General features: G+C 33.7%; 1 protein-coding gene across 4 annotated transcripts in view; it reads left to right on the top strand.

The window, feature by feature from the left end:
• TNPO1 (transportin 1) overlaps window positions 1-7329 on the top strand; it is an 80672-nt gene extending 73343 nt beyond the window's left edge. For all 4 annotated transcript variants that reach the window (XM_042804464.1, XM_042804463.1, XM_042804466.1 and 1 more), the window contains 2 exons: window positions 215-357; window positions 1890-7329. In XM_042804464.1, coding sequence (XP_042660398.1) covers window positions 215-322 — 108 coding nt within the window. In that variant the 3' untranslated portion in view covers window positions 323-357; window positions 1890-7329. The remainder of the gene's footprint in view (window positions 1-214; window positions 358-1889) is intronic.
• The last annotated feature ends 5796 nt before the right edge of the window (window positions 7330-13125 follow it).

Genomic DNA, 13125 nt, shown 5'->3' with positions numbered 1-13125 from the left:
CTATATTCTATGTCACCCTTTAAAGACAAAATACTTTAGTTATGAAAGACATTACCAGACTTCCTTTGTTTCTTAGTAGCATTTTGGTATTAAATTGGAGAATTCAAATGGACATATGTACAATCCAGCACTCTGTGGCTTACTGCATCTGTTGGTAGTAAATAATGTATCCTCTGTTTAGTGATTATCTTGACTTCCCCTCTCTCATTTGTAGATTCTTCATGGATTTAAAAATCAAGTTGGGGATGAGAATTGGAGGCGTTTCTCTGACCAGTTTCCTCTTCCCTTAAAAGAGCGCCTTGCAGCTTACTATGGAGTTTAACCTCATGCAATGTAGCTGCAGTCCCATAATTAGAGGTAAGTACACAAATCTTCCTTGCTAAACAGAGCTGTATAAGAGACTTTCTCCGTGTTTGCATTATATGAAACATAATTAATTCATCAGACCAGAATTTTTCAGATACACTGGATGGGATTTCTTTCCTTCCTATAAAAAGGAGAAAAAGGAATGATAGTATACCTAAAGGATGGTAGCTGTGTCAAAAGCAGTTTTCTTGCCTCTGTTATTTTATTTTTACAGAGCAAGGGAGAGAGAAAGAAAGAGTGTATGATACACACAGTAGTGTATCAAGATAAGGTTGGAACTGTAGGGATAACAGACTGTTGGTTGAAGTTTAATAAGTAAAGTGATGAATATGATCCTCAAGCCATCATAATAAAGACACAGCCTAGCAGATTGCAGATGTGATCTAAGCAGCAGTATTCCTCTAGGATAAGAAAGCAAGTTTGTTAACACACTTTAGCCATGAGAAGTCCTATATATTCCTAACCACATACTAGATGATCTTTACACTGAATAAAGGATGTTATGCTAATCTGTAACTACTGTCACTGTAGAGCTTGATGTTTTGGGGAGGCTAATATGTTTATTATTGCCATGTTGCATTTTGTCCACCAATTTAGAATTGTTACAGTTTTGTGTAATGATTCAACTTCAGCAAAGAACAGTGATAGTGCATTCTAGAATAGTTTTATTATTATAGCGCCTTGCTTCATCTGCTACCTGTGCACACTGTATAAAGTAAATTTTGCATGTGTAATGTGATACTGTGAAGAGATTATTATACTACCCAAAAAAGAGGGTGAATTAAGTTTATTCATTCAGTCTTTGTATAAATTTGATACTTGCTGTAGAATTTTTGTACCAAAATTATGGAAGTAAATCCTGCAGTTCTGTTTTATTGTTGACTGGACAACTATTTTAAAAGGCAGTCTAAGATTTTTTCAAAGTCAGTGACATAAGAAATCCTATTTGAGTTACATGATTAGTCTGAAAAGTGGATTAAAAATAACCCAATTTCAAACATTTGCGTATTTATTAATGAGGGCCTTCTAGTTCTGACAGAAGGGTGTTTTCTCCTAATGAATAGGAATCTGAAGTAATAAAATCCACCATTATTCTCAATTTGAACTGAGAAGACAGTAAACTATCTTATTTAATCTGCCTAAAAGTGCACTTGCTGGATCAGTAGCAGGTATATTTAGTATTCTTTCTCAATGTCATAACTACCTCATAATTTTGTGCTAGAAATGAAAAAGCTTGTTAGAATAGATAGGACAGCTTTTATCTTAAATCTAAGTTTAGCCACAATAGTGGAACTGTCAGTGTAAAAGCATACATTGTTGTTTCATGAATAATAATTTACTTGATATAAATAGGCTTTTTTCTTTACAGAGAAAGTAAAAGGGAAAATCTAGGCATAAAATTGTTTTTCAGTTAAAAGTTGGCACCAACTGATGAAAAAAGACAAAAAAATGTACTTTGTTTATGCACAGATCTATCAGTTAAGGTTCAAGGTGAGATTTAATTATGTCTTTATCTTTTACAGGTCCTTCAGTCTGGGAGACTATGAGGGAGCCTCTGCACCCAGGGAAAATGCTACCCTTTACTGGGGGGAAGGGTAAACCAGTAGGGAATACAGTACAATCCCAACCCTACTGGGAGGGGCGGGAGGGAGGTGTTGCCGTTACTGTATTAAGTCGATGTTGGGAAATGTTTTAACATCTGGAGCCTTTGTGGGTGGAAATCTGTCTCCTATTACAACTCTGCACTGGATGTGAAGAAGAAAAAAAAAAATCTAGTCACAAAACAGCACATTCTGGAATATTGTAGGGGATTTTACCAAAATAAGAACTATGTAATTGAACCATAGGGATACGTAAAGAGGAAAACTACTTTGCGCACAATAAAGGAAACCTAAGAATGGGGGTCACAAACAGTAAAAGGCTTTCTTTTTTCTTTCAAGTTTTTTTAAGTAAGGGTTTTCTACATTATTTCATCCTGCTTGATGGGATTCCTAGGTATTTGCATGTTAATGAAGAACTACACAAATGAAGTTAGTACATTTAAAATGCAGCTTGTGTCTAGGAACAGGCACTTGCAGTGTACAATATTAGATACCCCATCATAAATTAATAAAGATTAACTTGGACAAAATGAAGCAACCTGCAAGCTGCCAAAGGAGTCACTCCTTTGATTTTTGGGGTAAGGGGAGGGACACTTCAAAGGAAAGGTTGACATCTTAATTTTTACATTTAAAAAATAATTAAAGTAGTGAATATGATTTGATTATTGTACTTCATTAGATTTTATTTCTAGAGTAAGGCATTATTCTTAACGTGCAGTTTAAGGTTCAGGCATGTGTTCTGGCTCATAGTGATCAGAAGTCATTTAAATTAGTGGGAAAGTAGCATGCTTGCATCACATAGAGTGAAATTGGTATACACTTACCTATGTTGCGCCAGTTTTGTGTTGCAGTTTACCAATTTAATATAGCCCTGCATTTAAAATTCCTTTTTTGAAGATTCAGTGGATTTTACTTAAGAATATAGATATAAAGTACTGTAGTAAACAATTAGGCCTTGAAATACCTTTTTAGGATCTGTTAAGAATAAGATTGATATTGTATTGTGTGTAACCTGCACAATGTGGAAAGCTGATATAGCTGTGCAAAATATTTGCCTCTGTGCTGTCAGTGTGATGTGCTTTCTGCATGGTTATATACTAGTGATCTTCTCAGAATCTCTAAAAAAGAGTTACATGGTAAGACCTGTTAAAGGCTGCATAAATGTTAGTTGGCACGTAAAGACAATTGTAGAAGTTGATGACATGATTGATATATTTGTGTTTATTCCAACTCAACATATTACCTTCTATGCTTTCTTTTTGTTCAAAGCATGATCTTAAAGAGATGTTTTAATTTTATGGATGTAATGCAGGGTATCTACACTGTATTGGCGCATGTTGGTGGCCCTTTGTGACGTAGTTAAATGCACAAGGGTGCAAGTTTAAAGCTACAGAGTGAAAGTTGGTTTGGATCCTCTTCATTTCATTTGTTTAGCTTTTCTGTTGTGTTTTTTTTCTCTACTTACATGTACTCCTGTGAATAAATCCTTGTTAAGTTAACCCTTTACTTTTCCTTTCATGTGTATTTTCTTATGTACTGTGAATGTGAAATCCTAACTGGTACACTTGATCTTGTGTCCATCTGAAAGTGGCAAGTCTTTAATAATTTAGATTGCCTAAAGAGTATCCCATGATGAAAAAGGAAAATGGAGAGATTTTTAACTCTGCTGGTCAGAGGTGAAGCCACACCTTTCCATTTTTCAAGTGCTGCATAATTAATCTGCAAAACAAAATTAAGCCATAACAGCCTTTTTGTAGATTTAGTTTCTCACCTTTGCATTGCAGAATGGATACTGGATAACAGTTTTGGGGTTTTTTTTTTTGTTTGGTTGGGGTTTTTTTAAGAACTTGCTCTTCTTTGCATGGTTCTGTTCTTTGACTGTTGAATGATTTAGCCATTGCACTGAATTTTGAGCTGTGTGAGTGTGAATTTATACATGCTGTTGAAAGAGGTTTTGGGGGTTTTTTGGTTTTTTTTTTTTGTTTGTTTTGTTTGGTTTTTTGTTGTTGTTGTTGTTTGGGTTTTTTTTTTTTTTTTTATGCATGACAGCATGCATGTTTTACATGCCCTCCACACCCTTTTTTTTTGGCTTTGCAAATTGTAATGGATTGTGTCTGAAGAACAGTTTGGACATGTACTGGATGAAATACATTCAGTAATGCTAGTATATAGTGTTTATTCAATTTGATAAAAGTTGCATGTGATAACTTGCTTTTAAACTACATTGCTTTGGTAGCAAATACCAAATTCCTCCTTAACTAATAACTTTGAAGTAAAGTAGTAATAGTCACTAAAAACACTTTAAAACCAAATTCTGGAAGGAAAAAACCAACAAAAATTTAAAACTTAGCAAGGTAGGATATTATTTTAGACCCAAACTTGCTTTAATTTTGAGTGTGTTTGAACATCAGGGAAGAGTTCCAGAGAAATTACCTTAAAAAATTTTTAGAATAGAAAACCTACTCAAATAATACTGTAGCAAAACAGCTAGAATCTGAGTTTTAACTAATCTTTTTAAATTTGAGAAAGCCCTTTTAACCAAATAAAACCATTCCACCTCACCTCAGATTAGCTTAGGATGCCACTTTTGTACATACATATTTTAATAGGTACTTGTACAGATGTGAACTGATCTGGTATAACAGCAAGGAAAATAATTAAAATAAGGCAGAAATAAACAGTACTGACAAAACAGTCTTTTGTATCAGTAAGTTCACTCATGGTATATTTTAAAGCAAATAAACATACTACTAATGCATAATACAGTGCAGAGATTTGCAGAAGCCATTTAGAGTATAATGTGAGGTAAGAAATGTTCTGAATCAGCATTAACATAATTCAGTTATTGCATCATGGGATATATAAAAAGCATCTTAATTCTTGTGGTGTAGTCTTGACAGTTCTTGAATGTTGACTGAATGTTTATACTGGTAGAGTTGTGAGTTTGTCTTTGTTACATTCCAGTGTTTCTGCCTCTTGGCATGCTAAAAGCACGGCTTACTTCATTTGCTCCTTACACACTGAATAAAGTGCTGTTAGTGTGCTAAACTACAGAAATAGCCGCTGCTAAGTAATGGTGTAGTTTTCTACTTGAATATTTTTGTTGTAGGAACCTCAGGAGGTCAGTGTTTACTGTTTTTATATATGCCTTTTTCCTGTTCTGAGTTTCCCTTTCTGAAGGATTCTGAGAGTGAACAAAAGCTGCTGATCAACCTAAGTTGGTAACAGAAAGTGTATTTAAAATCTTTACAAATGCGTCTTTTTGGCAGTTCTAAATTGCTGTTAAATTAGTCTTAAGTGAAGTTCAGTACTAAATTTTTTTCATTACACATTCAGGAAACAGCTCATTTCATTTAGGGAAAACGATTAAAATAGCTCATTATTTTAACCACTGCAAGCAAAATTAATCAATTTTGTAAATTTTTTCCAAAGCATGATTATTTTCTAAATCAGTGAATATGTATATATTTAAATTGTAATAAGCTAATTCTTATGCTTTAGTTTATTGCTTCGTAAAGCTTGTACTCAAAAGGTCACTTTTAGAAGAATGGGTTTAAAATTTATAATCATAATTTTTAAAAGTTATGAAGTAGCATAAATTTTGTAATTAATATTGATACACACTGTGATTTTTTTTTGTTGTTAGGACTTTTATGTTAGCATCAATCTTAATTACTTAACTGCATATATTGTATAATAGTAAAATGTATATTTTAAAACTTCAAGTGGATTTCCTCAAGCGAAACTCATTGCTACTTAGAAATATACAAACACTAGCTTTATCTCAGGTGAATACTCTTGTACCCTTTTTGTTCAGAACACATGCTAATAAAAATGTCTTAGTTCTATTGGTTTATGTATTTAATTTAGGCAGCTCCTATGTCTCAAACTTACTCTAAATTAACCTTCTACTGTGGGACAATAATGACTTTTGCTTCACTTATTTTATTCATATTGAATGTATTAACAGATAAGGTGCAAAAACATTCTTCCCTTGAGGAGAATGCATCCATATTCAAACAACTTAAATATCTCTTGAAAAATGCTTTAAATGCAACATTATATTGGAAATCATTTGTTTCAGATTTTGTCAAGGAAAGAAGTTGCAACTTAACACTAATTGCTTCAATATTGTCTCTTTCATGAGGATGATAGAAGTGTAAAGCTTCTATATAGGGTCTAAAGAGTAACTTTTTATCTTAGATAAAGGTTAAGCTCTACAGTGAAATGGCAAAACATCCTGCAGTTATCTCAGATAGATGCTGATGTAGTTTGCATACATATTTGTTATATATTACATATTTCCAGTAACCTCATCTTGAATAAATAAAGCTTGATCAGTAGCTGTGTATTTCACTCACCTATGCATTCTCCAGAATGACTTGCATCCATCAGTCTTCTAGGTATTCTCTGATAGAAGCTGGTTTTTGTCTGCCACTGATGCTTGCTCTTTGCACTTGATGGTTGGAGCAAGCCAGTTTTAGACTATTACTTTAAGTCGGAAACTGAGGCAAGTACTCTTATTTCTTGCCTTGGAGAGTATATTCTGGTAAAATAATAAGAATAATTGCTCACTTGAATGTACTTATATGAGGGAAGTTTAAAATGGCTCTTTAAGATTAATTCCTGTGTGGTGTTACAGTATACTTTAAGTAAGCCAAATCCACGTCTTGAAGAATTCAACTCTTACAGTATAGTGTCATTTTTCTATAAGCTGGTTCTATTGTGCTACTTTTGCCTTAGGTATCTATTTCCTTTGGGTGGGCAACAAAATTGAGAAGGCCTGAGTGTTTTTTGCAAGGACAGTGGTTAGAAAAAAAACAGATTGGTATAAGCACGTTCACTTGGCTGTTGAAATCTCCACTCTAATATTTTTTTTCATGGAAGAGATAGGTAGTTATGTTGTACATTGTCTGATTTACTAATACTAGACATTCTAACATTTTAAATTGGATGCAGTATACAAAATAGTTTAAAATGAAAGATGACTGGATCTTTCTGCTGACAACTTAGGTTGTATGAGTTTTGCCTGAAAGCTTTAAATCTGATGTTTCTGTATCTGCCACAACGTTGGAATGTTTCCTTCAAACATATCCTGCAACCTCTCAAACTGTACTAAATTGAGTGGTATTTCTTGAAGTCTGCCTATGTGCTAACAGAACTTCATTTTAAATAGAATATGGTTTTAATTTTTGATAAGCTGCTGAATTTTAAAGAGTTTTTGGGGCCACCAAATATTTTGGATCATGCAGAGAATATATATTGTACTGTAGTAATTTTGTATTTACATTTGTATGATGTGACATAATAGATGTGAATGTTAATCACTGCTTGACTATGTTAATAAAGTTGTTTAAATATAGATGTTGCATTCCAATTTTTAATGAAATATTAATATTTCATGTTCAGTTTATGTTTTGTCTGGCCCAGTAGTGCACTCTTCTGGTTCATACATATAAGTTCTGGAGTCTCTTGAATAAGGATTTTCATTTTATCTGAAAGAAAATGTTCTTTAGATAAGTTAAGGTCAGTTTGGTTTAGATGCTTCATGCTGCTTGAGAGCAATCAATGTAGAAATAGGAGGTTTATGTGAACTAAAATTTAATGCCTGTTGGGTGATAACTGGTAATTGCTTTACTACTGAGAAATGGTAGATTGACTGTATTTTTGTTTGAAATAGCTGATGCTTGCCAGGTCTGACCAAATTGGAAAGGGGGGGAAAAAATAAAATTGTTCTCATTGCTTGTGTTATCAATAATGTGAATTTAAAAAAAAAAAAAAAAAAAAAAAAAAGTAGTCAACTAGAAATAAATTAAAATTATTTAAGACCTTGAACCAAAACTTGCAGTGGTCTTAGTTGAATTTTATTTAGATTTTGTGGGACCGTGATAATGCAAACTATTTAAAGACTTGTCCTTCCATTTATATAACTTCCTGAAACAGGAATCTCTAAAATGAAAGTATGAAACTAACAATAGCAGCTCTCTGGACAAAATCCACCCATGCTGATTTGAACATTTTATGTTCACTTCCAATATTTAACAGTTGGTCAATAGCGTGTAGACAATTTAGACAACCACCTATGTCTAGCACAGATAGCTTCTCTAGTGTAATGATTAAATTCAATAAAACACATTGCTACAATGTAACTACTTACTGTAACAAAATTTATTGTAGAAGCTAATTTCTACATGCTCAGCTGAAAGTCTGCTTAATGAAGGACTTGGATTTCTGCCTCCAGAAAGAGGAGAAGCTGTGGAGCAGCTGTTAGCAGCAGCGTAGGTAGGTAGCAACCAAGTTGTTTAACAGAGATCAGTTCCTGGTGGCTGAGTGCACCGGTGGCTGAATGCACCAGTGGCTGTGTGGCAGGGAGCGGGGGCAAGTTTTGTTTTCTTTCAAATAGCCCTCCCCACTCCCCTTATGTTGTGGGGTGCCCATGATAGAACATCCTGCTGTCAGGCAGGTGTTTTGTTCAAGTCTCCTGCTATCAGCTTAGAGCCTGATCTTAAGCTGTGGCCTCTAATTCTGAGTTTGACTGCTACCTGTACATACAAACCAGATGAGTAGAGTAAGTACTAGCATCTTGAATGAAATTAATGTTATGACAAAGTTTGTGGTAAGAATGCAACAGTGCAAAGGATTGTAGTTTCAACATAGATCATGATATTAAACAAAACAAAAAAGCATCTAATTTAAAGATGTACTTGAATGAATAAGCATTTCAGTGGGAACATTGTGCATGTAAAACAATTGATGCATGTTAATTTCTTGCAGAATAGATATTGGTAGTTTCTGTTTTCCCAGAATGACTCACAATGAAACATACTGCTTATGTGTTAATATGTAAAGTCCATTTATTTTGGAGGCAGTTACCATTGTTTTGCATAAAATGAGCAGTATATACCATCAAAACCTCCCAAATGGCATCCAAATGTTAATCTAAATAATGGTAGAGATTGTTTCCAATAATCAGTCTACTTTTTAAGGAAAGCATGTGTAATTATGCTGTACACGTATTAATACATATATGTAAGTGAGGGCACATAAGGAATTATTTTTCAGTCATAGTTTTTCAGGGGTTTTTTGTGGCACCAATTCTTTTTTGAAAGAATCATTTAAATCATAAAAATTAAAATTGTGGTATTTATTTTGTAGCTTTAGGTGTAATTTTTTTTTTGTCAAATCTTAATTTACATTTAAAATATGGAAATAAAACACATCAAACTAGTTTGCTGACAGTTTTAGCCATTTTCCCTTTTCTTATTTTCCCCTTGGCAAGATGGGTAGTCATAAATTTCCCCTATTAAATATACAGGGGAACCTGAAGTCTTCCCCTGTGTTTACAGCATACAGCAATATTACTATAACTGGTACAGATATTTTTAAATTTTCTATTATTTACCTCTGCAACCCCACTGCTTAATACAAATGCCAAATGGAATTTTCTTTTTCTGATAAAGTACTGCATACAATGAGTAGCAATGTTAATTTGCCTGTCCTTTTCTCTTGAAATGATTGTCAAGGAATGTCCTTACATGTAGGGCACATTCAATTTGCAGGCTTCTCAAGCTATCTCTCAGCTGTACATTCGTGTTAACTTGTCAAGGTTATTCTATGGCTTGCAGATAAAGAAACTGAAGGAGACTTTATTTTGAAAACTCATAGTGAATGATAGCATTAAAAATATATATATATATAAAAAAAAAAAAAAACTATGAACAACAATAAAAAAACCCTGTTTTACAACCAAATTCTGAGGTGATACTTTTCTCCCCAGAACCGCATCTTGACATCTTTTGGTATATTCCTTTAACATAATCCTTATCGCAAAAGGAAATTTTGAGTCATATAACATCGTGGGCTTTGTTTCTCCTCAACACAATGATGGTCATTGTCTTGCATGTAAATTTTTCATTCTGAAATGTGCATGCTCAAATAAACATTTTAGAAACATGTCCAAAATAACCCCAGGTGTGTAAATATGTGCCCCTTTTCATTCTAGATTTGGAAATACTTTGGAAGAACAGGTGAATCCCATGACAAAGTAAGAATTAAAGTATTAATTTTATTTCTTTACATACCTTAGGAATTAAAGTATTAATTTTATTTCTTTACATACCTTAGCATAACTAAGTAAGATAGTTGCATCACTTTCTCCAATACTCTGACATGGGCAGATGTAGCTAATTCTAGTTTTGCTTATGACCATCCTCATTGCTGAAGGCCTTACACACCAAAACCGTTGTCGTCTTTGGGCCAAAACCAGATGGAAGTTAGCTGGACCCTAGACCACAGGTCTTGTTTGTTGCAGGCATTCACTTATCTTTGTAACTGTTTCTCAGCCTATAAAATGTCATTGTTTAACAGGGGGTTGCTGGGTAAATAATTGTCCAATGTAACAACTCAGAGTTTAGTTTGTCTATTTAAGAACCATCAGCATCTTGGCTACTTTTACTTATTTTTTAAAAAAAAAACAAACCTCGGTAACTTAATTTCAAATTTGGGAGAGATAACAGGATGTTCCTTGAAGTGTGTGGAGACAGGAGGGCCCTCTAAATCATTACTGCTACCAGTCTGCACATCATATAGGCATTAAGAATTTTACCAAGATAAGGACATGGTGAAGTTCACATCTTTCTTCCAGCCACTCAAGCTGGTGGCTGCTATTAGTACGCACTAGGATGTACATATATGAACGTTGTGAAGAATCAAAGGTAAGAATTATTTTCACATAGCACAACTGCTGCCCAAATGCAAACCATTCACTGACCATCCTGTTCATACTGCCATTCTGATTTTTAATGTGCAATCCTAATTAAGTATCTGTATAACCAAATCATCTACATTTCTCACAATATTTCAAATAGCTGCTTCTTACCTAGGCAGCTAAAAAAATCTGTCCAGACTTGTCTTTCATTACTTTATTTCCTGTCTTTCATAAACTTATTCCCAATCCTTTGCAATTCTTCTTTGTTAGTATAGTAATGATGACAAACTGCATTTGGTTAAATTAAGAACCTAAGCACGATTTATTCCAATATGCTGTACTAGGAATACTTCTCTGAAATACCATGTAATCTTGTTACCTTAGCTTCAGACCCTTCCACCACCCGTTACCTTTTCTGTTTGTCATATATTATAACCAGAGCGGAGAAGATCTTTGTGACCTGGACACCACATCTTGCTTGTGTCTAGGTACTAGGGAGTAGTTTGGTACCAAGTGAAGTTATACAATGGGAGCTTGATTTTTTAAGCACCTCAGGTTTGTTTCCTTTTCATGGAATTCAACTGCTTTAAATACTTCGGTCTTTTTTCATTTATGTCATTTTTACTAGTTGACTGCAAATAAGCTGCTTCAAGTTTTATTGATTGACATATTTGCAGGTAAGTGCTTAAAACATATATGGGATGTCAAATACATTGATTTATCAACAATATAAATTCATGTAACCATTGAATGTATTCTTGACAGTATAACAGCATAATAATTTTTCATGTTATTTCCCCATCTTACATAGAACACAGATGAAATTAGAAGTCTCCCAGAATTTTTCATGCAGGGCTGAAGTGTGACTAAGAGTCATCACAATGGAATCTATAACCATTAAACTATTCTGGTTCATCATTACTAATGTTCACTAATGCTTTCTAATCCTTCCATTTGATTGAAGGTTGATTTGGTGAAACATGCTTTTGGCAGCAACGGAACAGAAGAGTAATAAAGGTGGAGTATTGGCACCAAATGACTCACTCTGAAACAATGCTGTTGGTTTCATAATTTAAGTAATTGAAGTAATAAATGGGATACGATCAAGCTTGGTGACTAGATCAATAGAAATGTGCATTTAAGTATACAGTGAGTCAGATGATGCAGCCTAATGGAATACATCATTTCAGGGATGTTGAAAACAGTGTCATTAAAACCTGCTCTAAATCTTCAGCAGAACACAGAATTCATTACTGGCTTTGAAAGAACTTCAATGAGGTATTGCATCAAGTTACAAAAAAAATCAGTTGATCTTTTACTGTAATTAATGTGGCTATCTAAAACTGTGCATTAATATTTTTGTTTATCTTAAACTCAGAAAATATATTAGAAACATTCATCCAACCCAGAAGTGTAATGTAGACCATAATCTCACCAGTTACCTCTCATCAGACCACAATTTGAGTTTGTGCATATATTTCAGAAAAGGGACTAGCCCGTCTTAAGATTGTGTTGGAGAATTCCCAATACCCTTTAAATAAATTATTTGAAGTCAGCTGTATTTTATTCTATCTTTATAATCTCTTTCTCCTAGCCAGAATTATTTTCATAAGATTTTCTAGCTTTAAATTCTGTCTATGGAGTTTCATTACACATTTTGTAGAGAAAGGCTGCAGTAAATGTCTAGTCATGGAGGTAATGTGTAGGTCATAAGCAAGTGAATTATTAAACTTCTAGGTAATGTCTGCAGGTATTCAGGCACAATTGCTTGGTTAGAACATAATCCTGGTGGTTTTAAATCCTACAAGGTAACCTGACAGTTCTTACAAAAGTTAAATGACTCTTGAAAGGGACTTGGATAACAATTCACTCTGTCTTCCTTTTCCCCATCTTTTGTTCTCCACCACAACGATAAACAACTCTGGCTTTTTATGTCTCCTTCTGGTGCTCATAATCTTCAGAACACGCCTCAATTGGCAGTATAAATTCCTGTTTACCTATCATGATTCTTTGTGTAGTGGTGTAAAGAAAGCAAGTAAAGAAAGAAAACGCATTTTTTAAGGCATCATCAAGCTGATATATGAAATATATATATATATAGTCTATAAAATGGCTCTACCTCTATCTGCTTCTTCAGGTTGTCTTTAAAAATAAAGTGCAATGTTAGATTATCTATTTTACCTGAATCAGTTTCTTACTCATTTTTAATTTATAAAGAGCTTTAAATATCAACTGGCTCTTTGGCAGTTCATTATGATATAAAGTAATGTAATAATCTGAATTATTTGGGGCAATTATTTGGATTCTTTATTCATTTTACATTAGCACATTTTGTTGTAGGCTCATGCATTAAGGGTTCTAGTAATAATCAAATGCAGCTATTTTACCTGGAGTTCATAATCCATTTTCAAATGACTCAGTCATAAATCAAATTAGCTTAGTTACTACAGG

This window comes from Tyto alba, unplaced genomic scaffold, assembly GCF_018691265.1.
Source record: "Tyto alba isolate M040663 unplaced genomic scaffold, T.alba_DEE_v4.0 Super-Scaffold_42, whole genome shotgun sequence".
NCBI classification, from domain to species: Eukaryota; Metazoa; Chordata; class Aves; order Strigiformes; family Tytonidae; genus Tyto; species Tyto alba.
Note: the sequence above shows the minus strand (reverse complement) of the source record. Positions and strands in the feature narration are given on the sequence as shown.